This window comes from Photinus pyralis, unplaced genomic scaffold (genome assembly GCF_008802855.1).
Source record: "Photinus pyralis isolate 1611_PpyrPB1 unplaced genomic scaffold, Ppyr1.3 Ppyr1.4_LG2, whole genome shotgun sequence".
Taxonomy (NCBI): domain Eukaryota; kingdom Metazoa; phylum Arthropoda; class Insecta; order Coleoptera; family Lampyridae; genus Photinus; species Photinus pyralis.
In genome coordinates, this window is record NW_022170403.1 from 40,051,578 (window position 1) to 40,078,765 (window position 27,188).

At 34.7% G+C, this 27,188-nt stretch overlaps 5 protein-coding genes and 2 long non-coding RNA genes across 7 annotated transcripts; 3 read left to right on the forward strand and 4 right to left on the reverse strand.

The window, feature by feature from the left end:
- The first annotated feature begins 409 nt into the window (after positions 1 to 409).
- LOC116162609 lies at positions 410 to 1,265 on the forward strand. Its single transcript, XR_004143560.1, has 3 exons — positions 410 to 660; positions 716 to 1,082; positions 1,140 to 1,265. It is a non-coding gene; the product is annotated as an uncharacterized LOC116162609 (long non-coding RNA).
- Positions 1,266 to 3,298: 2,033 nt separating this feature from the next.
- Positions 3,299 to 3,901, reverse strand: LOC116163999. Its single transcript, XM_031478126.1, has one exon. The coding sequence runs from the start codon at positions 3,899 to 3,901 to the stop codon at positions 3,299 to 3,301; it is 603 nt and encodes a 200-aa protein (XP_031333986.1).
- Positions 3,902 to 4,016: 115 nt separating this feature from the next.
- LOC116164000 lies at positions 4,017 to 7,350 on the reverse strand. The gene is made up of 2 exons (XM_031478127.1): positions 5,593 to 7,350; positions 4,017 to 4,097 (listed from the first exon to the last, which is right to left on the reverse strand). The coding sequence occupies exons 1-2, from the start codon at positions 7,348 to 7,350 to the stop codon at positions 4,017 to 4,019; spliced, it is 1,839 nt and encodes a 612-aa protein (XP_031333987.1).
- Positions 7,351 to 8,033: 683 nt separating this feature from the next.
- On the forward strand, positions 8,034 to 9,435 carry LOC116164398 (myb/SANT-like DNA-binding domain-containing protein 3). The gene is made up of 4 exons (XM_031478578.1): positions 8,034 to 8,326; positions 8,402 to 8,596; positions 8,845 to 8,961; positions 9,022 to 9,435. The coding sequence occupies exons 1-4, from the start codon at positions 8,123 to 8,125 to the stop codon at positions 9,292 to 9,294; spliced, it is 789 nt and encodes a 262-aa protein (XP_031334438.1). The 5' UTR covers positions 8,034 to 8,122; the 3' UTR covers positions 9,295 to 9,435.
- A 2,278-nt stretch (positions 9,436 to 11,713) lies between these two features.
- On the reverse strand, positions 11,714 to 13,749 carry LOC116164397. Its single transcript, XM_031478577.1, has 2 exons — positions 12,825 to 13,749; positions 11,714 to 12,763 (listed from the first exon to the last, which is right to left on the reverse strand). The coding sequence occupies exons 1-2, from the start codon at positions 13,530 to 13,532 to the stop codon at positions 11,930 to 11,932; spliced, it is 1,542 nt and encodes a 513-aa protein (XP_031334437.1). The 5' UTR covers positions 13,533 to 13,749; the 3' UTR covers positions 11,714 to 11,929.
- A 3,149-nt stretch (positions 13,750 to 16,898) lies between these two features.
- Positions 16,899 to 17,334, forward strand: LOC116165011. Its single transcript, XR_004144058.1, has 2 exons — positions 16,899 to 17,046; positions 17,105 to 17,334. It is a non-coding gene; the product is annotated as an uncharacterized LOC116165011 (long non-coding RNA).
- Positions 17,270 to 18,523, reverse strand: LOC116165010. The gene is made up of 3 exons (XM_031479276.1): positions 17,834 to 18,523; positions 17,499 to 17,779; positions 17,270 to 17,420 (listed from the first exon to the last, which is right to left on the reverse strand). The coding sequence occupies exons 1-3, from the start codon at positions 18,218 to 18,220 to the stop codon at positions 17,321 to 17,323; spliced, it is 768 nt and encodes a 255-aa protein (XP_031335136.1). The 5' UTR covers positions 18,221 to 18,523; the 3' UTR covers positions 17,270 to 17,320.
- Between the last annotated feature and the right edge of the window lie 8,665 nt (positions 18,524 to 27,188).

Sequence of the window (27,188 nt, forward strand, 5' to 3'; positions counted from 1 at the left end):
TCCAAAGCAGACGAAACTGGCTGAAGTCAGACTCAGGAACACTAAATAGAAATAAAAGAAAGTAGGAGAGACGAAGTAGGCGAAGAAAGAAAGGTGCACAATATTTATTTATTCGGTAATCAATATAAAGTTCTGAAGAGATAGGTTAATTAGGGGAAGTGATAAAATTGGTTTTTGTATTTCACGGGACAACAAAAATTAGGTGGTGCGAGAATTATACCTGACGGCAACAAGAATAGTATAACAAAGGTTAGTGCCAGTAGACGTATACCGGTCAATGTTATTGATCAAAGTTAAAGGTTTGCAGGTTGCCGTGGAAAGATCTTTCATCGAGACGTGCAATTAGAGTGCTGCAGACAGACAGCAGTTATTCAGATTTAGGTAACTCTTGTTTTAGTCTTACAAAAATTTAAAGTAGTTGAAATGAATCACCGTGAAGCGGTAGTTGTATTGCACCTGACAGTTTTATACTTGAACTACAAAGGTAGTTGTCAAATATTAGTTTACACAAATTATAATTATAAACAGATTTTATTGAATAGATAGGTATGTGTGAGGTGAATGATTAAGGATATGAATGCATAACTGAGGACAAGAGATTACAGGGAGATAAGATAAGAGGGAAAAGATAAGAAGGAGTAAGGGAAGAGAAGAAAGGGAGTGAGTAACTTCAGGGGTAGTTTTGGGAGAGGTGGCTGACCTTTTGGTGTTTTAGTTGCCGATGGTTGTATAACTGAAGATGGTTCCTCGGAAGCTGGTATAACTCGGGGTAGGTACAACAATAGGTGTGCCTCGGCTTCGATAACCCTTGGTGCTATCCTGAAGTTCTGATAGAAGAAATAGAAGTGACGCTGACGAAGACGGAAGAATAGGTAGTGTCCAGTGACGTTCGATTAATTATATAAAATTGATTTCCAGAGAGAATAGACTGGCTAAAAGAATTTATGCCTAAATCCCGTGCAAGATGGTAATAAGTTGGCTTACCTCTACAGGTGTTGAACGAGCCTAAGTTTTATGCTGCCATGTGGTTAATGATCCGCACAACGCGTAAAACGCCAAATCACAATTGGAACAATTGAAATGTAAGTAAATAATAATTACGGCGTAAATGTAGCTTAAATTCTTGATAATCCTCACAGATGAGCCGGATAAAACCCAGTTAAGAATTTGTAGCTTCACCACATACAGACAAGTGTCTTACAATGCCACAGGAAGAATGAATTCGGGGAAAATCAAGAGAACTAGGGATTCCCCTTATCTATTAGGTAATACAAATAAGGAAACCGAAAGTTTCCTAAATTCAAATTGTATGACAAAGAAAGAAGACCTAGATAAGCTGAGAGAAAGAATAGGAAGATTTTTAAATGTGAACAGTTCGATTTTATCAGTAAGATTAAGATGTGAAATCACAGAAGAGAAAGGAACAATGAACTAGGAAATTGAAATGTTATAACCCGTAATTAATGGACAAGACATAAAGTAAAAACCCAAACCCAACCCACTATATTGCTCAATAAGCGAAACAATCCACCCCAAACAAATTAAAACCCAGGAAAATCCCCAATAAAAAAAATAGCCCAACCCCTGGAGCTGACAGAAAATAGAGTACTCCTGAAACCCGTCCCATAGAATAGAAAACAAGGAAAGATGAAGAGTGAAGAGCTCAGATAGAGGAGCGAAACTTACATTCGAAAGGAAAATGAAAGAAGTGAACGTAAGCCTCTAAGGTAGACCTGCCCTTAAAACATTCCCAACCTGCCGCCCGAATTGAATGTAAATTAAACCTAGATTCTGGAGAAAATATAGAAAATTAACCGTTACAAAGACACGGCCACGCATTTTGCTGCCTCTTGTATGTCTGGATGAGTGCACGAAAATTCACTATCCAAATTTATTTAACAGAAATTAGCGAAACACGCAAAAGGCAACTTACAAATAATGTAATGTCAAAGTCACAGCCTTCTTGTAAAAGTACCTATCTATTATAGGTACTTAAAATCGTGTTTTCTAATGATATTTAAATATGTGTTAAAACAGTTCATCTGCTAGTAGTGAATAAAATAATATATAAACCACGGCAGAGAAGACTTTTCATTGCCTCGCTTCTTATTTCCCTCGACGTAAAACGTCTCGGGAAATAATACCGCTCGGCTAAGAAAATCAACTTCTTTACCTTGGTGTATAATTACTATTCTGTTGAATTATATAGTTGATATTTATTACCCTAATCGATTTTGGAATGTCTACATTAATAATCAGATGTAATAATTAAACAAAAGTGTATTTTCATTCTTTTTCCTTTTTCATCTTAATCTAGTTAAAAATCATAAAAAAGGACAACAAAAGGTTTTTTGCCAACAGCGTAAATAGTATTATGTACAACATTATATATAGTCACTTAACTTTACCTCAACATATTCACAAAATAATTGATAATATTAAGCACAAATAACCAACCCGGTGACGTACTTGTTGGAAGACATGAAAGGAAAGCCGATACCGGGAGGATTTTATGAGCAGGAACTGCAAAAAGCTAAGTATTCCGTTATCTATTTGGTGTAAGAAAGATAAAGTGTACGTCAAGTGGTGGGGACTGGATGAAAAATCTTGGATAGAAAATAATAATATCGTATTGTTGTTATAAATAAATAAAGAAAACGAAAGCTTTTTTATATTTTCGTTTCTTACCATACAACATATTTTTGTTTTTTTCTAGTAAAGCTATCGTCATTGACAATTTTTTCAAGAATATCGTACGTTGTCTGGTAACCGTTCAGCAGCGTCGAGGGCCATACGTTGCTATCTGCACCGCACCTCCAACCCAGGAGAGCGTTAGGATCTCGTGTACCGGTCCTTATATTTTTCAATAGCCACTCGTAGATTTTCCGATGGCGAGCATCTTGCCGTGGACTAAAATTATACCTATAGTGTATTCAGAAAATAATGTTACTTTTCTCATTAACGCTGGGGGTGTTCCCAATAGTATTGCGATAAATGGTATTATTGGATTTGCATCTTAAATGTATGGGAAAAACCGGATTTTTAAGGGCGAAAGTCGTTCAAAACAATCCTTACGGCTTGTTTAAATGAATAGAACAATAAGCACCAATCACCCACCAGTCAGCAGTTCTCAACAGAATATAAATATTACACCAATTACGATACGAAATCATGCTTGTATTTTATCAGTTCACATTAAAAATTACAACATTTGTTCCAAATAAACATGAAAATATGTACATTATTTACTTAATTGCTACCTATTATAATAATCGACATGAATTAAGTCCATATGAATTCACGCGTCGTTGTCACTTTCACTTAAATAATCGCTTTCTTCATCACTTCCTGTATTTACAGTAAAAACCAAAGCCCTTACATCGTCTATAATTTTTTCACGATTGAAGGTATCCTTGATTATTTCTTCTGTATGGGTTACGCAGCGATTCCACACGTCTGGAGTTACTTTAGCTAACGCGTCGTTCCAGGTTTTAAGAACATCTTCTGGTCTTCCCGGCGTACCAACAATATGGTCATCGTAAAACTTTTTCGAAATTCCCCATACCAGTTCAATGGGATTGAAATGGCAATGGTAAGGCGGCAAACGCAGAACCTCGTGGCCATATTGTAATGTCATTTCATCGACAACATATTTAGTTATGGTTGCTTGACTGTGATTTTTTACAATTTCTAACAATTCGGCCTTAAACATCGCAGTATCAAATGGTCTATTCTTCATTTTCAACCAATTCGAAATTTCCTCTTTGGTTGAAGAAGCTGTTGGAATCTTTTCACTTTTCCGCGTGTGATAAGATGCATTGTCTAAAACAATAATTGAGGGCTGAGCAAGTTTCTTTAGGACAGATTCTTCAAACCATTTTTCAAATAGTTCGGCGTTCATATTGTCGTGGTAATCGAACGATTTGTTGGTACTCGAAAATATTAAGCTGCTGCCTTCTATAAACCCATTTCTGCCACCAGCATGAATAATTATGTATCGTTTACCATCTGAAGCCTTATGAGTTGTTGCAAACTTTTAGCGCGGTCATCTTGCCAAGTACGCTTTGTTGCGCCTCTGCTAAACACCCAGGTTTCGTCTAAAAAAACGAAATCATGCGGAATTTCGGATTCGAGATTTCTGATGTATTTTAGCAAAAACACATTCCGCATGGAAACCACATGACTTTGTTCACACGAACCCCGTCTGTTATTGGTCATCTTAAATTTAAAGCCCATTTCTTTCAGTGCATAGAACAAGCTTGTTCTGCCCAAATCACACAAGTCTTTCAATTTTATCGCCGCCAACAAAGTATCTAGAGTTACGTGCTCTTTATTTGCGTACATATCATAAATCCAGATATCGGATGGTATGCTTTTTATTTTCTAGTATAGGTCCGTCCTACGTGGTTTAGAACGGCGATATGTATTTCTTTTTAAATCACTTCCAATCTCTCGCATAGCACATGTCCTCACAACTGTTTGTTTCGATACTGGCACCGCATCCGCTGTTCTTTGTTGAACTGCCATTACTGAAGTAAGTACTCCACCATGATTTTTTTCTTTTACAAAATAATCATACACGTTCAACTAAATTTTACGTTTGGCCTCAGTGGCGTCCATTTTGACCAGGTTGTACAGGAAACTAAGTGAGTATAACAATTCAGTTGCAATATATATAGAACCCCTTCCTAAAGACATTAACAAATATTTTCTTATTTTCTTTTACTTATAAAACATTAATATTGATTACAATAATTAGGAAGTCATTATGGTACAAGTACAAATCTAAATATAATTAACTTCTGAGGTAGGTAAACAAGCGATTATTGTAGTGAAAGTGATAACGATAATACTGCCCTGTTAGGGTCAAGTGGGGGAATTGTAAACGGTTTTTGCTAGTCTGGACAGTATATTTTCATAAAATATGGAAATGTTAATTTTTCGAAGTTAAATTATAAAAACAACGTTATTTGATGTCTTTTGTTTCACGTTATGCAACTATGAAATGTTAAAAACGTGACTTTATTTGTTTAAAAACAAGTTTACAATTACCCCATCAGTTTACAAATACCCCCAAGTCTTTGGGGTAATTGTGAACACTATTTTAATAAACTATGAAGGCAAATGGAGTAAAACTTCGGGGAATTGTAAACAAATTAGGTAGCTAACTAACCATAGAAATTTAACAGACTAGATCGTTGTTTACAATTACCCCTAATCAATAACTAAAGACATGTTTTAATACAGATATTTTATTTTGAAAATGCCTACCTACTTCTTTTCATTTACAGATACATAACCTGGAAAAACATAAATTAGCTTGCGTTCACGTGATTCAATTGTAGGTTGTGGTAGCATTGCTTTTATTGCAGAAAATGGAATATTTGAAATGTCATTTTCAATTATAATAAATTCAGTGTTAATATTGTTAACACTCTTCATTCCAGTAACACAAAATTCTTCTTTTCCCACTAAATTATTCACAACACACAGGTAAGTATAGTGAGTTTTATTTCTTTTCCCACCTACAAAGTCTGCTAGCACATATGAACCTGGAACGATCTCATTATAATTAGGTGGTTCGTAGTTTACCTCAGGTGTATTTTCCATTTCCATTTCAATTATGAATTGTTCTTCAGTATCGTCATCGGTGTTATCCTCGTAGATATCCTTACTTTTATCTACTTGACTTGGATTTACTTCCTCTAATTCTCTTGACTTCTTGGTTTTTTTTACATTATCTGTATTTTTTTGTGTTCTCTTTTTTGCAAGTGAATTTTTCTTATCTTTTTTTTCTTCCGCTTCTATCAACCTTTTCATTACTTCTTCAGAAGTTAAGACCTCCCCATAACTAAACTGGGTTAGTCTTCGAACAACAGTAGATTTGTTTTTATTCGTATCAGGTTTTTGAGCTTGGTTTTTTTTTTCTAATACTGATGAAAATATTTCCACTACGGTTCGGGGATTATTCAAAGGTTTCATTGGGGAAGGTTCAGTTATTCGTGTTGATAAATCCATTGCCACATTTTGAACTTCTGGGCTTAAGCAATCTTCAATTCTTGATGCTGAAATAATAGTTTTTGTAGGTGTTGAATGCATTACAAGTTCTTGCGTGCCGCTAGATGAAGTGGATGGTTGTGAATTCCACATATTAGTATTAGACACAAGAACAGTATTTTTTTCAGTGTTTTCAGTAGATGTAGATGGTGTTTGGTGCTCGATATTATTTTGAGGCAAGTTATTGGTCTTCTCAATCTCTGTACTTGTGCACCGTTTTGCATGTTTGTACTTCTGAAGGTCTACGGGATCGAATAAATTTTCTGGAAATTTTGCTGGGTCAATAGGATATGTTCCAGTAGAGACAAAGCCACTAATAATATTTTTTGAAAGCAATGATTCTCGCAGCACTTCTCCAAGGAAAACTGCAAATTGTGCCTTGCTGAGACGACCAGTTCCTTGTCCAACTTGCGTCTTTCCATATTGCACCAATTTTTTATCCCACTTTACTTTGATTGGTCCAAACACACATTTGTCGAGGGGTTGGATTCTATCAGTCAAGTGAGAGGGAAACCGTACAAGCTCTATTTTATTATTCATAGCCTCTTGTATTATTCTTATGCTATAATGACTGGCATGGCCATCATACATTAAAACTGCAGCTTGTTCATGGTTATTGTTGCGAATGCTGTTTACATGAGGTATAAAACAATCTTTGAACCAGTAAAAAAACTGTGGTTCTTCCATCCACCCATTAGAAGAAGCTGCATATCGGGTTCCAGGATAAGATTCAGCAGATGTCCATCGCGCCTGCACAGCAGCCCCCTTGAAAACGATTAACGGTGGAAGAAAAAAGCCATCAGCTGATACGCAAATCAGAACGGTTGTTGATTCACGTCCGGATCCTCCTGATATTCTACACAGGGCCTTGCCTTTTTCCCCGAGTGCTCTTAGTCGGCTGGGATCATTGGCAAAACCACTTTCGTCGCAATTAAAAACAAATTTAGCATTATCCGCTCCCTTCAGATCATGCTTGTTGTAAACTTCCTCTAATTTTGAATAAAAATCATAAACTATTGCTGGGTCACGAGCCGTTTTTCGGCATTTTTGTAGATGTTCAGGCTTCTTTAAGCTAATATTACTATTTCTCCTCATGAAACTTTGGTACCAGTCCTCACCTGGTAAACTATTATGAAATGGATTCGGTATATCATTTGCTTTTACATATTCAGACACCAATTTCTTTAGTTCTTCCTTATCACAAGGAAAGCCAATTTGTGCCCGAGCTATTAAGCATGTCGCAATTTGCTTTTCAATATCGGGATTAAGTACTGGTGGGCGACCTGCACCCATTCTATCTAAGGAAACTTTTCGGCCCTTCATTCGATGATATATAACCGAAATAGGAACCCCATATTTATCTTGTGCTTGGCGATATGTGGCATTGCCATTTTGAATATCATTTACAGCATGCTCGATATCTGCTACAGAATAATTAGGTGGCTGTCTTTTTTTTATATATGTTCTAGGCATATTGACCTGAAACAATTGCCTATTTAAATAGCTTACAATGCTCAGAACTAGCATGAAAACTAAAAAAAAGTTGAAAAAACAATTAAAAAATGAAAAAATTTAAGTTTACAATTACCCTGTATGTGTTGTTTACCATTACCCCATTACACAAAAATTAGGGGGAAATGTAAACATACCAATATTTTTCCTCCTAACCCATAAATTTTCAATAATATTGATTTTACATGATTCTCAATACATTTAACTATCAAGCGATAATGATACTTTTACTTACCAATGAATGAGTTCAAAGACACAACACTTTTGTTAAATCAACGTAAAACCGAAATTCACTTTGCGAACAGGGTATCGATTCCCGAAGTTAGTCGATATGCTCCGTGATGTGCATGTGATGTGACCGGCTGCCATGACGTCATGATCGTATACGATAGGGATAAGTTCAAGTTTAGCTGCATTCCCGAATCGCGAACAAACTGTATTCGCTAACCAATCACAGACAAGAATTGAACTGTCAGTTGTCAGTTGTGATATTTATTTGTATTGACACACAGCTGTTGTTTTGTTTGAATTTATTTAATCTGATTTTTGCATTATGGACACTAAAAGAAATAGGGCAGTGACTGACGCCCAGAAGGAAATATTAAAAGAGTTTGTCCGACAACATGAACATTTAAGTACGGGCAAATTCAGCGACAAATTTTCATTTAAAGATGCCCAACGTCTTTGGGAGGAAGTTACTCAAAAACTCAATAATGTACCAAATGGGGCAATAAAAGATTGGAAGCAGTGGAGAAAAGTAAGTAACGAAAATATCAACATTAAATGTTTCCTGTAGGTTAAGTAAAATTTTGTTTATTTAACTTATTTTTAGACATGGCAAGATTTAAAAAATAAAGTTAAAAGCAAACTTGCAACGCAAAAAAAACAGATGACAAAAACTGGTGGAGGCGAAACTGAAGTAATTGAGTTTACACAGATAGAGGAAGATATTTTGCAAACGATCCCAAGCACGGCTACAGAAGGCATTCCAGGCAGTATCGAAATAGATACGTCTTTTAATTTTGAGGTGCGTTTATGTATTTAACATATTGTAGTTTAGAAAATATAAGATCAGAAATTATTAATTGTAACACTTAACATTGTTAAATTTATTATCACTGTTTATGGTCCCCAGTTCCTTCAATACTTGCATTAGGATATCAATACATTTCGGTTACAGTATTAAAATAAAGTAACTACACTGAATTAGAACAAGTTAATAGTACCATTAATTTATCATCTAGTCATTATCTTTTAAATACTCCTTTGTTTTAGCTAGCTGAATTGCCGCCAGAGGAAATTTCCTGTGAAGTAGACGTGCCACTTGTTGAGATCACTTATGATGAAGAAAATCAACCCAGTACATCGACTGCTATATACCACCTAAATGAGGTAACTAGTAAATAACAATAATATATTTGTTTTGGGTTTTACCCTCCACATTTATTTCAGGATCATGCTGGTATGGCAAAAGAGCTTCCTTGTCGTCCAAATAAAAACGTAAGAAGATTAAGCAAATCCTCCAAATTGGAAAATTCCTTAAAGGTACAGCAAAATTTAACTGAAAGCTATAAGGAAAATTCCCAAATGTTAGCAGAATATTATAAAGTAAAAATTGATTACTTAAGACACAAAAAAAATTGTGATACAATCCAAACCGAATGTGTTCAAAAAATGTTATCAATTTTGGAGAATTCTCCTGTCCTTACAAAAAAGAATATGTGACTTGTAGGCTGTACGAGATGTGATACTAGCAGACTGTATATTATATATATGATTGTGATAACCATTTTTTTATTAGTGAATGTGTTTTTATGAATTTAACTTTTTTTATGTTCTTGAAAATAAGACTGATACCGTGTTTTATTAGGAAATGATTTTTATGTTTAATAGGTACCTGGACTTTGTTTATACTTATTTTTGTTTTGCTTTTGATTTTTTATCTTAGTTCCTTTATTTATAAGACTGATAGGTAGTTAAATATTTGTTTGTGATTTTATACTTGTTTAGATTTTTGTTTAGACAAATATCTATAAATTATTTTATATAAGCGGATGTTATTTATGTTTTTTAGTGTGCATTTTGGTATTGAAGAATGAACATGGTTTTTTTTATTAAATCTTATTTTTGAACATGTTATTAGTTTATCCTATTCTCTAGAATATTTCAAAAATATAATACTAAAGAAGAGACGTGAAAACAAAGAACTATATTTATTTACCATAAACAAGTTAGTTATTTTCTCTATAAAACTTAGTCATAATTGCTTCCCTAAGGGCTCGACCTGCAACTAAATCTTCATTTATTATGTTTTGATGATCTGCAACGTGTTGACCTCCATGGTCAAAAAGTGCATCATCTTCGTCCAAAACGTTATCCTCTGGTTCTGGTATATTATTTCTTATGCACAAATTGTGTAATGCACAACAAGATAAAATTATTTTATAAGCCCTTTCAGGGGTATAATGCAGTACCCTGTGTTTTAATAGACAACGAAATCTGTTTTTCAGCACACCGTTGCAATGTTCTATTCTTGTTCTTACAGATTTTAATCTTTGATTGAATCTAAATTGCTCCATGTTAGGGTAAACGTCTAAAAACGGTACTTGCAGCCATGGACGTACAGCATAGCCTGAAATTAATAAAATAAAATTTTTAATATCTCAATAATATACCAGAGTCCCCTAGTAGATAAAATGGATCTCCAGGATTCCTCCTATAAATATTTTCCATTATGGTAGAAATTGACGACATCCTCCAAATAAAACTATCGTGGGAGCTTCCTGGGTATCGCGCATCTACATTTAATATTTGGAGATTTTCGTCACATATCTGAAAACAAATTTAAATCGTAGAAAGTTCTTTATTTAATAAGAACTGAAACTTACCAGTTGTGTATTTATGGAATGGTACTGTTTTCGATTGACATACACATGCTCGTCAAACTTAGGAGCTACAATGGCAACATGCGTACAGTCGATTATGCCAACGATGCCAAATATACCACATTTTCTCAGAAACCTTAAACATTATGCTGTTGAATTTGTTCTTTATCTACTCATCTATTATTAGCTATACCTTTGTCTTGCAAGACGTAATTCCGTCATATTTGAGTGGAACTTGATGAAATTTTTTAAAATTTCATTTCTAGTAATGACATCGGTGACATCAACTATCGCTTTGCTCACCGAGCTTTGACTAACAGTGAAACACTCGCTCCTGGCAACATTTTCTTGGTAGCATCCTTGCCCAAGAAAATTCAAAGTGACCAAAATCTAAAAAATGCAATTATCGCCAATTTACATTTCTTATTTAGCATCAATACTTCACCAAACCTTGTCCTTTGGAGAAAGTGCCGAACTTCTTGAAGCCTCTCTTAAGTAGGGTCCAATTAAATTGAGCAATTCCTCAACAAGTTCTTTAGATAATCTAAAATTTTTTTGAAAAATGAAGTCCGAGAAATGCATAGCATCGACTCTGTTAATATGATTATAATGTGGTCGACGACGATTCGCCTCAAACTCAGCGGCTTCATTAACATGGTTAATGACGTTATTAATAACAATAAAATCCTCCAACAATTCCATACCTATTTTATTTTACAGAAAATATATGAATGTATAGGTTATGGCACTGAATAACCTCTATAGCAAAACAGCTACAAGATCCGTCCTGTAGCTGCAACTGCGCATGACATTCACGCAACGAGTGGTCTAGACCAGTCGTTGCGTTCGATCAACTTTTCGCTCGATGTGGTAGGTTCGAGAATGCAGTGACATTCACGTTCACATCAAGGTCAGTCGATGTGAACAAAGCACATCTTCGGGAATCGACGCCCAGGTGGTTTGTAAACTACACTATGAATGGCGTACAAAGAGACTGAACATAGCCGCAAATGCACCAATGGGCAGCAGACATTACAGGAGTACCAGTGTTGTCAATAGCACATAAAAATAATGTGGTTTAACAGAGTTGCCAATGGTGTTTACAATTACCCCTTGTTCACAATTCCCCCACTTGACCCTAAGCATAAAAGTCGTATGTGACAAAATGAGAGTTTCGAGATATTTAATATTTAGTGAAAGTTGCGATGCCATGGAGACTAAAGCACTTAGGTGTAAACTTTTTAATTAAAATTGTCTACATATATCTCCAAATGTTAGTTATCTATGGGTAATGTGTGAAGTTACTACCAAAAGTGACTTTTGCTAGATACGACTTTTATAAGTAGAATTTGGATGATAAAGGTTTAAAAGAACAACACCAAATGTCGTATCTACATACTCTTTAATTATAACATTGCATACCTACACAGATAACATACATGTAAGTGTGCCTACTGCCTAGTTAATCGAAAAATTTAATTTTCGTCACTGTCATGACTTTGTTCGTCCGTGGCAGTTGGAAGATTTTCCCAAAAGTTCCGACGGCTTTCAGGCATGATAGGCACTAATTTTGAAACAATAAGGCATTTTCGATCTTTTGTTATTCCTTTTGGGTTACATTTAGGTTTTGGCTTTGAAATTTCCACTTTCATGCATCGTGCATTAATGAAATTTATTTCTATTCCAGGAGATTCAAATTCCGTTTTGTATATGAGAGTTTTTTTGCCCCTTTCAAAATTTACCTGCACCATATCATGCACGTAAGGCCGCGGTTTAATTTTACCTAACTTATATTGAGATGTTGCGTCTTCCCAGTCATAAAAATTTTCTATTTCCATTTCTATTACTTTTACTTTGTGGGAAGCTTTGCGAACTGCCTCGGAAAAATCCTTAAAATCGTATACCTTACCCATATGTTTGAGGGACTTTTCTACTTGATGGTGGAAAGAGTCAGCAGCCATAAAGGTGTGGCCCGCTTCGAAATATTTTACTTGTAGGGTTTGTAATTCTACTTCTGACAAATTAACCATAAATACAAAAAAGCAAAATAGGGACCAATTTTTGTTTTGGCTGCTGCAATTGTCTAACCACAAAGTAATGTGTTTTACATCTCTAACTGATAATAAAAATGCATAAAATGTACTAATTATGTCTTTAGCAGATCTTCCAGAAATAGCCTCATGCCAAATTACAGCTGTAGGCCCTAGCTGTTGTTTCTTTCCTATGGGAACAAAGCTTTCGTTGAAAGCTACAATCCGTGGCGTAAAAATGACCTCCTTAAACATCTCTAAGCGTGGAAGCATTATGACCTAATAAGTGAAATAAAGTGATGTTAATTGTAAAGTTTGTCTAATGAAATATTACATTTACCTTTTGAAGATCAGCGGAAACTATTAAATGACTGTCATTGGTCTTCTTCTCATCCTCTTGATATATTCTCCGTGCCTCTCTGTATTTTTTCTGGTGCAATGTAAATTTCTTGCATTCGTCGCAATTTTCTTGTGGCTCCTCCTTGGTGTGCCCCGTCTTGGTTTTGTGCACATCATATAATTCGCATGTCCAGCACTCTTCATGGCCTAACTTGACAAACGAAATGTTCATGCTGCTGATAACATTTCTATATAAACAATATGATATGTCAATGGCTGGGTGCTTTGCTAGGAAATCTTTATACATCATAGTAATGTTTATGTCGCTAGGTAGATATTTCCTGTTAGGTGCATGTTCTCGACGGTAATGTGCTATTCTAGGATTAAACGATTCAATATGTTTTATGATAATGTGCCTATCAATTTTAGTTGTTTTACTATGTTTGCCCCTTAAGTCGGGTTTTGCTACAAGACTTGATGTCGGAGTGTTGAGTACATCACGAATAAAACGATCGTTTTTAGGTTCATAACCAAGTGTGGCTAGAAAAAATGTTTTGCAGACAGTATGTATTGCACCCTGCTCGTCTTTTAAGTAGTAAATAAAGCCTTTGGAACGTCTTGAAACAGTTGCAGCATCTGTAGTTTTTCTTTTTATGCCAGTTTGAGCCGTAGTGTTTAAAATAAAATTTTTTCGCTCATTTTTATTCATTTCCCAAAATAGTCTATTAATGTCCTGTCGTCTAGGGTGGTCAATTTTTTGTATACACTTTTTTTGGCATTCTAATTTGCAAGGAAGTTTTAGATTATACACTTGTTTCTTTTTTTCTACCTTTAATCGTTTTCTTTCAGTCACACTTAAATCATAGCTCTTTCTTTTTCTAACAGTTCCTTTTTTTGTTAAACGATTTAAACATGATGTGTTCACAGATTCATTGATAATATCTGTAAGAATTCCTGAGATAAACTGTTGTGTTGAATTTGTTTCTTGGGTAGTTTCCATATACACGTTACTTAAAGCGAGAGGTTGAGATATATTAGTAACATCGCAAATTATGTCATCTGAGATTTCTGAGACAAATTATAACTAACAAAAAGAGACTGTTTTGTTTTATACGAGAACTCATTATCTTTACAGATGAAAGATTTTGAGATGAACTGAAACGTGAATAGGAAAGTTGAAGAACTGGCAAAGAGTTCAAACCTTCTATGCTAGTTCTTTGTCGCGGTTTGGTGTAATATCTATACCTAATAAACCAACAAGTTTTTTGGTGACTTTGATTATGGCGCACGAAGCTCCAAGCGAGTAGAAAAAGTGACTGTGGTTGGGAAATAAATTATTATATGTTATTACGAAACAATCTTTTCAACCTTTATTTTATCTTCAGCACACATTCTGTAATTATTACTTCTGTAACACGCAAAGGTGGCTATTTTTAACCGCCACATTAGAACGAGGTTCATGATCATTGACCGGACGAAGTCGCAAAAGTTTAAAGGAAAATTCATTCAGTAGTACAAGGTTGTGTGGGTACATTTCGTAATTATTTCTGCCATTTGAGGGGTGATATCCCCTTCCTGCCAATTTCGTGTTAACTTATTCATGAAAGTTAACATTTGTGTTCAAGATACCTTTACAAGTTGCGTGTTGGATTCCTCATCCATTTCAACTGGTTTTTGCAGGTGAAATAACATATTGGGAGCGCTCCAATTTAATAGCACATGCTTAGTTTTGTTTATAATAGAGGAAATAGAGATCATTACTATAAAATTTTTTTTTAAATTATAATATTTGAATGTGGGTAAAAAGTAAATATAAAATTCACAACCTTACTAAGCATATTTTGGTGAAGAAGCTTTGATTAACTTATTATACATAAGGTTCATTAAAAGAATGTACATAGAAAAATAAAAAAGTTCGATGCCGTTGTTAATTACACCCCTAGTGTAATCAAAAATATCACTTTCAATTATATTTAAACATTCTTGATTAAAGTGGGCTTTATAGTAAAGTAAATTATTTATTATTACCATTTTATTTATTTGTTTTTATTAACCTGAACTAATAATCCGTTAAAAATTTGCAAATAATAATTGGGTAGTTTCCATATACACGTTACTTAAAGCGAGAGGTTGAGATATATTAGTAACATCGCAAATTATGTCATCTGAGATTTCTGAGACACTTTCATGTGTAATTTCAATGTCACAGTCGTCCTCAGGGGATGAAGTATTGCTCCCACAGGATTTTGTTTCTACGACATTAGATATTATTTTTTTTAAAATGCAAACAACCATTTGTTTGGCATCTTCTGGTTTATGCATAATTTGCGCAATTGTAGTATTATTGCCCTGATCTAATTTGCCACTACAAATTTTAATATCGCTTAAAATATTAATTTTGTTTTTCTTAAATACTGCTTTATCTGTACTTTCATTACAACTACCTTTTTCAGTTGCTGCAGGTGAGACGGGCGACTTGCAATCTAAATCATATTCAGAACTATCTGATTCGGGGTCTGGATGGTATTCTGAATCAGAGTCCGTGTCAAAAAGGGCACTTTTCTTCTTTCGTCTCGCTTCTAACTTCATGTCGACAATTTTTTCGATTTGTTTTTTTATTTTTCATTGCAAGCATACAAAGTTTGTAACCTCGTGTTGATCTCTGAGCCATTTTTCAAAATCTGTAGTAATAAACAGGTATCAAGTTAGTAGTATTTAACTTTATTAATGCAATGAAAATAAAACACAATTACCTATCTACCTAATAACTATTATAATCACTTACCGCTCTCTAAACACAAACACTGATTTAACAAAACTCGTAAACAAGTAAATGTCTAAAGTCTAAACAAAACACCACTAAACGCGCACCAGTTACCTATGTTTTTAAGTTAGAAATGCAGATGACTCATGACAATTGTGAGGTTATAATATGCGTTCTTTTAGAAAGAAATGTCTAAGCGGGGTTCACATTTGTGCATTTTCATGCTGCATTTGATGGCGCATCAAGTTGCTGCATTTTTTCATGCGCGCGTAGCTATTCAGATTACTGCAATTTTTGATGCAATTACAAATATCACTAGTTAGGGAATTTACTTTTTGCCAACCCAGTTCTCCTCAATTGGCATTCTGGAGTAAAAAATAAAAGTGTTTTTCTTATAAATTTTTCCCTCAAAGTTCAAATACTTGAAGTATGGATGTGGAAGAAATTGTTCTAATAACACTTATAATTGGTGCATCTGCAGCTTTATTATTAAATCGTAAGAGACGGTGGTGGGTAAGACCATGGATTGAGCAACGGGAAACAAATAGTCAAGGCAATTCTAATTTGTTGCACAATGAATTAGCAGTGCTGGATAAAGAAAATTACAAGAATTTTATTAGAATGGATGAAGATACTTTCAATGATCTATTGAAACTTATTGAAAATGATATACAGAAACAGGACACTAAATTCAGGAATGCAATTTCGGCCAAAGACCGATTATCTGTTACATTGCGCTATCTAGCTACTGGCGAGTCTTATAAAAGTCTTTCCTTTTCATTTAGAATGGGACAATCAACAATTGCTGGAATAATCCCAGAAGTTTGCATTGCCATTTACAATAATTTAAAAAATCAGTATTTAAAGGTAGATACAGCTACACTCGACAATGAATAAAAATGATGTTTAACTAAATAATATTTTTAGATGCCTACTACAACCCAAGAATGGTTAAAAATTGCTAATGAATTTGAAGAAAGATGGAACTTGCCACATGTGTTAGGTGCATTAGATGGTAAACACGTTGTTATAAAAGCTCCCGCAAATGAAGGATCGTCATATTTTAATTATAAGCACACACACAGTATCGTACTATTGGCTTTGGTTGATGCCAATTATAGCTTTTTATATGTCGATGTGGGTAGAAATGGAAAAATTTCAGATGGGGGTGTATACAAGAATAGTTCACTTGCTGCAGCGATTGAAACAAACAAATTAAATTTTCCAGAGGAAAGACCATTGCCAGCGGGTACCAAACCAGTACCATATGTAATAGTTGCTGATGCAGCATTTCCATTATCCGGTCATATTTTAAAGCCGTTTCCATTTCGTAATATGACTTGGCAACAACGTATATTCAATTATCGCCTAAGCAGAGCACGAAGAGTTGTGGAGAACGCATTTGGGATATTAACAAATCGTTTTCGTGTATTATTGAACATTATAAGTTTGGACCCAAGTAAGGCCCAAACATTAACTCTAGCATGCATTGTGCTACATAATTTTTTGCGAACAAGGTCCCCAAATGGTTATGATGTTAAGGAACAGAACATTGATAGGCGATTCACATTTAAGTACACCTTAAGTCGACAAGCAGGCAACAGGTCAACTGCATCAGCACTTGATAATCGAAATGAATTTGTACAATATGTAAATGGTATAGGAGCAGTAGAATGGCAAAATGACTTAGCATAGCATTATTATTATCAATAAACAAATGTACAAAATAAAATCTAATCATATTGAGCATCAACAACTTTTGTAAATATCTCCTTCTTCAACATCCGTATTTTGTAAGGGTCTTCGACTTTCCTCAACTCTGTTGCGATTGTCCTACAACATAATAAAAATTGATAGTTTTTTTAATATTTATCACTGGCAACTTATTTAATTGCTATTTAAAACACTTACTTTGCAAATATATCAAATTCATCTTCAATGTGGGGCCTTTTTTTGCAACTTTCGAGGGATTGTACAGCGGTTTGGATTAGGTCTGCCACAGAGTTCTGCATTTTCCTCTTGCTTTTTGATACTGTAGGTGTAGTTGCCCTTGATGTCGATGTTTGTGAAGTGCATGGACTGTTATTGAAAGCATCAACTTCATATTCATCCAGGTCTTCCAGCGTGCCTTCAAACACAATATCCTCATCATATGTAACTGTAGTACCATTGGGCGTGAATATTTGGGTCTCCTTAAAATCAATTACAATGTGATTATTTTAAAAACCTTATAAATAAATACTTACTGATGGTTCAATATTTGATTGGCTTTCCCTCACTGGATCGCATTCGTTTAAAAACTGCAGCATGTCAAAACACCAAAGTTTCGGTTCGTAGGAATCTGCTGAACAACCACTGGACAAAAATTTTTTTAATAGTGCCACCTCTTTCTTAAATTGCGTCCGAATTACGTGTACTTTTTTAATTATGTCTTGGTCCGTTAAATTGCGGCACTCAACCTGATACTTTTTCATCAATTCATTTTTTATTGATTGTATTGCATTTTGCCGTTTCATTTTATTCTTATATTCTTTCATTTTCGTTGTATACAATAAGGGTTGCGCTTCGTACAAAATTATAAGGTCCTCCACTAAGGTACGCGACCATGGAAAAGCACGTATTTCACGGTTCATTTTTAACACTAAATAAAATAATTAACCCAATTCCAAACTGTTTAAAATTAAAATGTAAGGTTAAGAAACATAAACAGCCATGAGTCAACGAACTTTTCGTTGCAAACTTAATTCTAGCTATTGGCAAGAGAAATATTCCTAAAAATATTACTAAAGATGCGCCAAAAAATGCATACAAAATAGAACGTGGTCTAAAGCATGCATTTCCATGCGCATCAAAAATTGCAAGAAAAAATGCATAATGTGAAGGGGAAAAATGCAAGCATTTTAATGCCGCATCACAGTTGCAGCATGGAAATGCACAAATGTGAACCCCGCTTTATACATACGAATTTTTTAAAAGAGAATTAATTGTTTCACATAATTTTAAAACAAAAAGTCGTATCTACAGAAATTTATGTACATACGACATTATAGAGTAAAAATGTTCGATACGACGTTTTAGCCTCATATCAGAACTCTCTCATTTGATAATAAAATGTCGTATCTGCAACACTTCGTGTAGATACGACATTTTTAAATAAAATTAGTATATACGACATTTTAGCCTAACAAAGCTAGCATTTTTGTAGTTACGACAAATATTATACCTCGCATAACTTACGAACTATTGGCAGAAACGACTTTTGGGCGTAATAAAATAATAGCAAATGATGCCGTCTATATTACTATACCTACAGCTCAAAAACGAAAAAAATGTAGATACGACTTTTATGCTTAACAGGGCAGAATACCCCTAGCACATTATGTACATATTTGCATATCATTACATTATATTATGTATTACGTACCATTTGAATATCGTATAAGTTTTTAGCGCATTTTACGAACGTAAAATTACCGTTATTTTACCATTTAAAGACAAGCGTTATACCTTCGTATCGAAATTGGTGTAATATTTATAATTTGTTGAGAACTGCTGACTGCTGGGTGATTGGTGTTTATTGTTCTATTCATTTAAACAAGCCGTAAGGATTGTTTTATACGACTTTCGCCCTTAAAAATCCGGTTTTTCCAATACATTTAAGATGCAAATCCAATAATACCATTTATCGCAATACTATTGGGAACACCCCCAGCGCTAATGAGAAAAGTAACATTATTTTCTGAATACAGTATAACATTCGACTCTTGGCAAACATCAATAAATATTTGCAGCGCATTAAAGTTTGCGTATTCTGCTGCTGTGCATATAGCATCGTTAATGACATACGAACTATCCTTATACATACTACTACTAATTAATTATCTACACTATTTGCCCTTAAATCTGCTATAAACGTTGTAAAATACAATGGTACACTACTGGAAGCATGAGCATCAGCAAAACGATCACCATTTACACGGGAATAATGGTTCATTAAATTGTCCAATTCTATCTTTTTATGAAATAGTAATTTAACCATTTCCTTGCACACATTTTTTGATATTGCGTACTAGTTAAAACACTCATCCGAAATACCAATGCGCTTTAACGTTGTTAATGAAGAAGTAAGTCTCGATAGAAAACGAAGTAGTGTTTAATACAGCGCACTTCAAATGTCCGAAGTATATTGTGTGCTAACCACGAAAAAACTCTTGTTCCAATCTTCGATCATTACTTTCCATGCTACTACTACTACTGTTCGTCATCACACACACGCACCCACCTAAATTAACATAAAAAAGAAAATTATAACACAAAGTGAAGTAGAGGATTGTGGAATATTGATACCATTAAGTGGTGAAGTTATATCCCCAAGGACGAGTGTTAATACAATCGAGACTAATTTGCCGTTTATCGTCATGTGGGCTCAAAACTACCTTGTTCTGTTCAATGGTGAATACTGAATGTTTTTTGTAATTTTATTGGATACAGGATTGCATCGTTAAACAAACAGTTTTTCAGTTTTTGTAGTCATCTAAAGTTAGTTTTCGAATACTGGCAAAAGTGGCACCTTTTGATTTTTTCAATACTTTACACAGTAAGAAATGAATAGTCAAAATGGCATCCTCTACATTATTTTGTAAGTGCCAATTTTTTAAAAGCCATATCTCCTTTAAATTTTTGTCTGAAATGCATTACTAGTACGTTTGTTTGTGCTAAGTAAATATGTTGTTATTTTGCCAACAATAGATGTTTTACTTGCATTGACATGTGCAACTTTATGTGCAGAAAACTGACATTTACGTAAAAAATGTATTTGTTATAATATGATTACAATAAAGCTGAAACTGAAACTAATGGTTTGTTAATTTGCACCAATGTGTGACATATCGACACTATATGAAATGTAAAATCAACGTACATATTTGACATGTGTGCGTTCATCAAAAGTTGGTTTGACTGTATTGCTATAATAATTTGACAATAAGAACTATCCCATTTAGATACAACATGTAGCAAAACTTTTTTCTAAAATTGATAAATTAACTACTTAAACTAAAAGTAAATCTTGTTTATAGCATACGCTATTGCTGCAAAATTTAAAAGGCAAATTGGCACTATCATGAATGCCATTTTAACAAAAGGGAATGTTATTATAGATATCATGCTTGGAAATTAGTGCATTTACGAAAGCATAATTGGCATTTTTTGATGCCACTGTAACTAAAATAGCCTGTAACACAAAACTTGGTGATATTGCATGAATACACAAAGAAGTGTAGCTTCCTTCTGCTTAAAAAGGGCGCATTTATCGTTACTAATTCGACACGTGAGTGTCTACTGTGCGGTTCTGTGTCAACAATTAATAATGGTAAGTTTATTTAATACTAATTAATTTATTGTGGCGTTTGTTGGAATTAATTGTAATTGTTAGCAAAATTATAACAAATACTTAGGTACCTAGTTGAACGTAAAATTTTGATTTGTCATACTTTTACTATTGCTTAATTGCTATATTAAAAGACTTCAACATCGCTTTTACAATAGGTATTGAACGCATTTTAATTTTTGTGTTTTCCTCCAAATATGCCGCCCTTACAATTCAACGAATTCAAAAATATCTTTTTGGTATTAATTTTTTTTGCCATACCAAAAAGTCTTTAATTTGGAAACGTATTTTTCATTATTAATTATCTGGTTTCTCGTCTCGTTTAATAAAGATTCTCTTGTAGAATGAAAATTCTTCTTCAGCACCTTCTGAGCAATACTTCGTACGTTTTAAATATAAAAATCGAATGGAATGGGTCACTTTAACCGATATACAGCACGACACCCTAAAATTAATAGGTTGGTATATCAATACATTCAATATGTATTTTTATGCGTGCTAAAATTTTTAACTCAGATAACAGTTGTATCAATAATTGTAACATCTATAGCAGAACTGGTTAAATAAACTAGAGCACCACCCACAACTCGAAATGGTAAACATATGTTTGGTATGTAATGTCCAGTATTTAATACTCTTGATGTCAATTCCCTGTATTGTATTTTGATGTCTCAAAAGATGTTGCTAGTCAATAGTTTCTAATATACATATATTTTTTAGCGTGTAATACCTTTCCGGAAGTAATTGGGAAAGAGTTTGATCTTACAGACGTTGATGGAGCGGTGATAGGGAATAATTTTATGGCCACCTATTTAAGCATATCTCCAATTGGTGTCATAATTAAGATCAGAGTTGGACTGGGTCAACCATAGAGTGACCCAGTGACCCAGTTAGTTTACTGACCCGGTGAACAAGCTTGACCCGGTGACCCAGTTTGACCCGGTGACCCAGCTTGACCCAGTGACCCATCTTGACCCAGCTTTACTCAGTGACCCGTCTTGATCCGGTGGCCCAGTAAATAAATTATTGTTAGGTATCGTCCAAAACAATTTCAAGTAACTTTTAATTTAAAAAAAAACTTCCTCAATAATATTCGGCAACAAGCACGTAGCCCAATTTCATTCAAGAGAACTAATACCTAAAAAAAATCAAATGCATTTGTTTATAGTTTGTAGTCAAGTAGTCAATGAAAGTATTTAGAGAAAAGATTTATTTGGATTAAGCTAACTAGTAGAAAAAAATTAAATGTGAATGAACACCTGTAAGCAAACTGGTAAGCCCCGAAGCAAAGAAATAACATCATTCTAATACAATTCGGGACATGGAAAGTTTTTTACGGCAGTATTAAAGCAAACATCACAGAAATAGCAGTTGTCAAGCAATCGAGTATTATTTTCAACAAACCAGCATTTCATTTACCTATTGCATAATCTGTACACTTGAACCGAGGGCACTGATTTAACTGCGTTATTCGATCAAACTAGGTGACTGGGTCGAATTGGATCCCCGGGTGAAATTGGGTCAAACTGGGTCACTGGGTCAAACTGAAAAGAGTATGACGTGACCCAGCGACCCAGTTTAATTTAGTGACCCAGTTGACCCAGTCCAACTCTGATTAAGATACAGACAATAGAACCAACTGCAGGTATAAAACATATTAGTAGTTAATACAGGTAACTTCACCAAGTCCATTTTTAAATTACGTTCTCGGCCTTCCTCTTGATACGGACAATATCTGTCTTGAAAAATCTGATACATGTAGCAGCAGTAGCAGCCACACATTTTCAGTTGAGCCTGGATCATCGGCTTCGAGCAGATCAACCCTTTCATCTATAAATAGCTCTGACGACGACGACGACGTTGGGACACCTCGCACAAAAAGAGCAAAAACAGCAGCAATTCCGTACCATCGAGGTAAATGAGGTAAATGCATATCAAAAAATCTTTACCAAGATCGTATGTTCATTACTTACAAACGAAATAATCTAGATTACCCTATATTTTCTCGAATTATTACAATTTGCATCAAAAATAATGTTTGCTATTTCGTATGCAATGATTGGTTGACTATTGAACTAAACGAAATGTACAATGCATACGTAATAACTGAATCAACTAGTAACACTGATTACACAATTAATATTGTAGAATTAAATAAACTTACCCATGTAATCTCATATGAACTACACAACCCATATGACTCAAATCTCTGCCTAATTGTACCAAAATATTGTATTATTATATAAAAACATTTCAAAATTTTGTATTTGCATTATCATTATAAACATATGAATTAAAATTTTGTATTGGTATTGTCGATCTGTTTAGTAATAAAATTTTAATACTCAATACATATGTTTTAATAACCTTTACATTATGTTAACATATACAGGGTGAATCAGAGCACCCGTCCCAGGCTTTTATCTTGGAATAGAGACGCCTTAGAGTTTTAGGAAAAAAATTTTCATTACCAAAGCCTACCTGAAGAATTTAATGGTAGTAGTCTCTATTTCCGGAATTAACCGGAAGTAGGCGTAACAGCACTCAACTTCAGAATTTCAAATGGAACCCTAGGTCTTGTGTGGTATCGTTGGATAGGTATTTTGAAAACAAACAACTTTTGTAGGAAACATTTTTTTTTTGTAAAACGTGTTATTTACGAAATAAATATTAATTAATATGTTCAAAATGTCTTCCATTTTGATTGATGCAGTTTTGTAGCCGAAGTCGGACGTTGTCGACTGCCCTAAGCACCTCATTTTCATTGAGCAAACGGCATGCGTTTCGAATTCTTTCCTTCATATTCTCCCTCGTGGTTGGGCGCTGTTGATAAACAATATCTTTGACTCGTCCCCAGAGGAAGAAGTCAAGTGGTGTCAGGTCAGGGGAACGAGCTGGCCAAGGAAACGGACCTCCTCTTCCCATCCAGCGATTAGGAAAGAGACGATTGGCAGTTTGGCGAGATACTCTCGAAAAATGTGCTGGGCAACCGTCTTGTTGCAGCCACATCTCTGCACGTATTGCAATTGGGACGTTGTCTAGAAGGTCATAGAGGATGTTCTCCAGAAAATCGTTGTACACGGCCCCGTTTAAATGGCCGTCAAAGAAATGCGGACCAATAATTCGGCCTCCTAAAATGCCGCACCAGGTATTAAGACTCCAAACATTCTGGTTATCCACTTCACGTAGCCAATGCGGGTTTTCACGAGACCAATAGTGAGCGTTGTGAATATTAACATCGCCACTGCTTTTAAACGTTGCTTCATCGGTCCAGAGAATTTTGTGATGGAAGTTTTGGTTTTGGTTCAATAACCATTCGCAAAAATCTAACCGTCTCTGAAAATCTTGTCCTCCAAGTGCCTGATGTAAATTAACATGATATGGATATAATTTGTTGCCATTTAAAATCCTCCAAGCTGTCATTTGACTCATCCCAGCGTCGATTGCAAGTCTCCTGGTTGAAACGTGTGGGTCCAGAGCAACAGCGGCAAGGATATCAGGCGCTCTTTCATCCTGTACATACCGTCCGATGCGCCGATTCTTATTGTGTTTCGGTTGTACCTCACCAGTCATCTTAACTCGATCAGCGAGGCGTTGAAACACTTTCCTCGACTGAACGGGTCGCTGAGGGTATCGCTCAGCTGCTCTATAATTTTGACGACACTCACCCAACACCATCAGCATATCGAAACCTTCGCGGTTTGAAAATACCATGTTGTTACAATAAAAAACCCTTTGCACATGTGTGTATGGAAGAAAAATTTAAACAAATAATGTAAATTTAACATTAAAATGCAGGTGTAAAGTTACTATTACCTGTCGTAATAATGACAAAAAACTACGTTGCTATTTACACAAAACAATATCTGTCTTACCTTTTCAAACAAAAACACTTGAATTAAATCGCAGTAGCCGGGAACAGCAGGAATCATTTGGTTTTAAGTCAGCTTTTTTATTTATTTATTTTTATTTCGTAAATAACATATTTATTAATTTTATTTCGTAAATAACACTTTTTACAAAAAAAATGTTTCCTACAAAAGTTGTTTGTTTTCAAAATACCTATCCAACGATACCACACAAGACCTAGGGTTCCATTTGAAATTCTGAAGTTGAGTGCTGTTACGCCTACTTCCGGTTAATTCCGGAAATAGAGACTACTACCATTAAATTCTTCAGGTAGGCTTTGGTAATGAAAATTTTTTTCCTAAAACTCTAAGGCGTCTCTATTCCAAGATAAAAGCCTGGGACGGGTGCTCTGATTCACCCTGTACAAACTAAATAATATAATATAAAATGCGCATATAACAAAGGGTATAGGAGGGGAAGAGGGGTTAGGAGATTGGGCCTTCTGCGTTATTTTACAAAAAATTGCAGTCAAATTGCCTAATGTAATAAGCCATAGTGACAGCAGGATATTGTCATTTTGGCACAACTTGATGTAAGTTTAACATTATGATTAATATAAAACAAGAACAATATAAAGTCAAATTGACATTATAACATTACAAAAGCTACAAAAACTTATTGCCAATGCGGCTTTTACAAAATTTACAATTGGCTTAAACAGAAAGGGTAGGATACAAGTTAAATGGTCTGAATCGCAAAAAGTAAAGTGCCAACTAGCAGCAAAAGAAAAGTCACTTTGGCCATAAAAGTTATATGATATAACATAATTATATTGAAAAATTATCAATACATTTATTCAGTGTTGTGTTTCTTTAGTGGTAATTTAAATCTATCACTATGCTTTTAACAAAAAAATTAAGTGTCAAAACAACTACTTAAATAAAATAAACTTGCGATTGTAAAGTCTTGTAGAGGCATCTTAGTTATTTCCATTGGAGCAACAAATTGCCACTTCGATTGTTGTTCAATTAACAATAAATAAGAGTGGACCTGTGGGAGCAATTTTTTTTGTCAGTTTGACTTTTCATTTCTTACTGTGCACCGTCTACATAATAAGCATACATTTTTGCCCTTAGCCCTATACAAACTCGAACATTATTTTGCCATTGACCTCGTCTTTCATCAAACCGGGGCTTTTGTGTTAACCAGAGGTATGCCAAAAGCGTTATTAGGACTATAAGCCGAAGTATCAAATCGAGCAACGTTATCTCTTATCGGCTGATAAATGTCGGAAACTGCAAATGAGTATATCAAGGACGTCCTTATTGTTTTGATTCACCGAAACCCCTGTGTAAGTAGATTAGCGTATGGTGTCATCCATTTTGTAAACTTGTATTGAAATTTTGATATTTAACGGGGTGGAGATTAACGTAATTGGGGATTTTTAGGGGAAGGTTGTTGAACTTATTAGGGTAAATGTGTATAAGAGTACGCACTTAGTAACTAAAGTAGTATAATTCTTAATTCTTTCAATGTCTATACCAGTTTTTTTAACCACTTAATACATATTAAGTAAGGACGGTATTATGTGTTTTGAGCTGTACTTTTGCTAAAATTGCGAATACTTAGTTTTTTTTTTAACTCTACAAATGCGTACTCTGATACACACATATGTGTAAGAGTACGCATCACAGCGCTTAAGAGTACGCGACCTATAAACGTGATATTTTGCTTATTTGAAAGTTTAAAACGAGTAGGTATTGAAACCATGTAGATGCAACACTAAGTTTTTATTAATAATTAAATTAGCCCTAGTCAATAGATAGGGTAAACGACACAGTCGTTGGCACTTATACAGTTATTGGCACTATCTACATAAATTCGTATAAAATAAGAATACCCATAAGGAAAAAATTAATATTTATTTTCCTACATGTAGTGACATCTGTCGGGCGTAGCCGGTATAATTACCATCAGTCCATTGTCAGTATTACAATATAAAATGGTGGTCCGTTATTAACCTTGTTCAACCAAGTTGAATCAATGGTAAAGTTCTTAAGAAATTGGTTACCGTGTACCTCATTTACAACCAAGTTTGACTAGGCAACACCTGAAATAAAAGGTGGTTATTAGTAGTAGATAGGCTATGAGAGTTCTGGCCCACTTTTGGTCAAAATCCCATGTTATTTCCCATAAGAAATTCTAAGGTCCATTTCGGTCATTTTTGTATCACTTCTGTCATGTGCGCATGCGCGTCCCGGGCTCGCCGGCAGGGATGTCGTTGGTCGCAGGGGCCGGAGTGTGGTATTTCGGAGAGGCGTTGGTCCGGGCAGCCGGGGTGTGGGAGTTGTGTGGGAACTTTT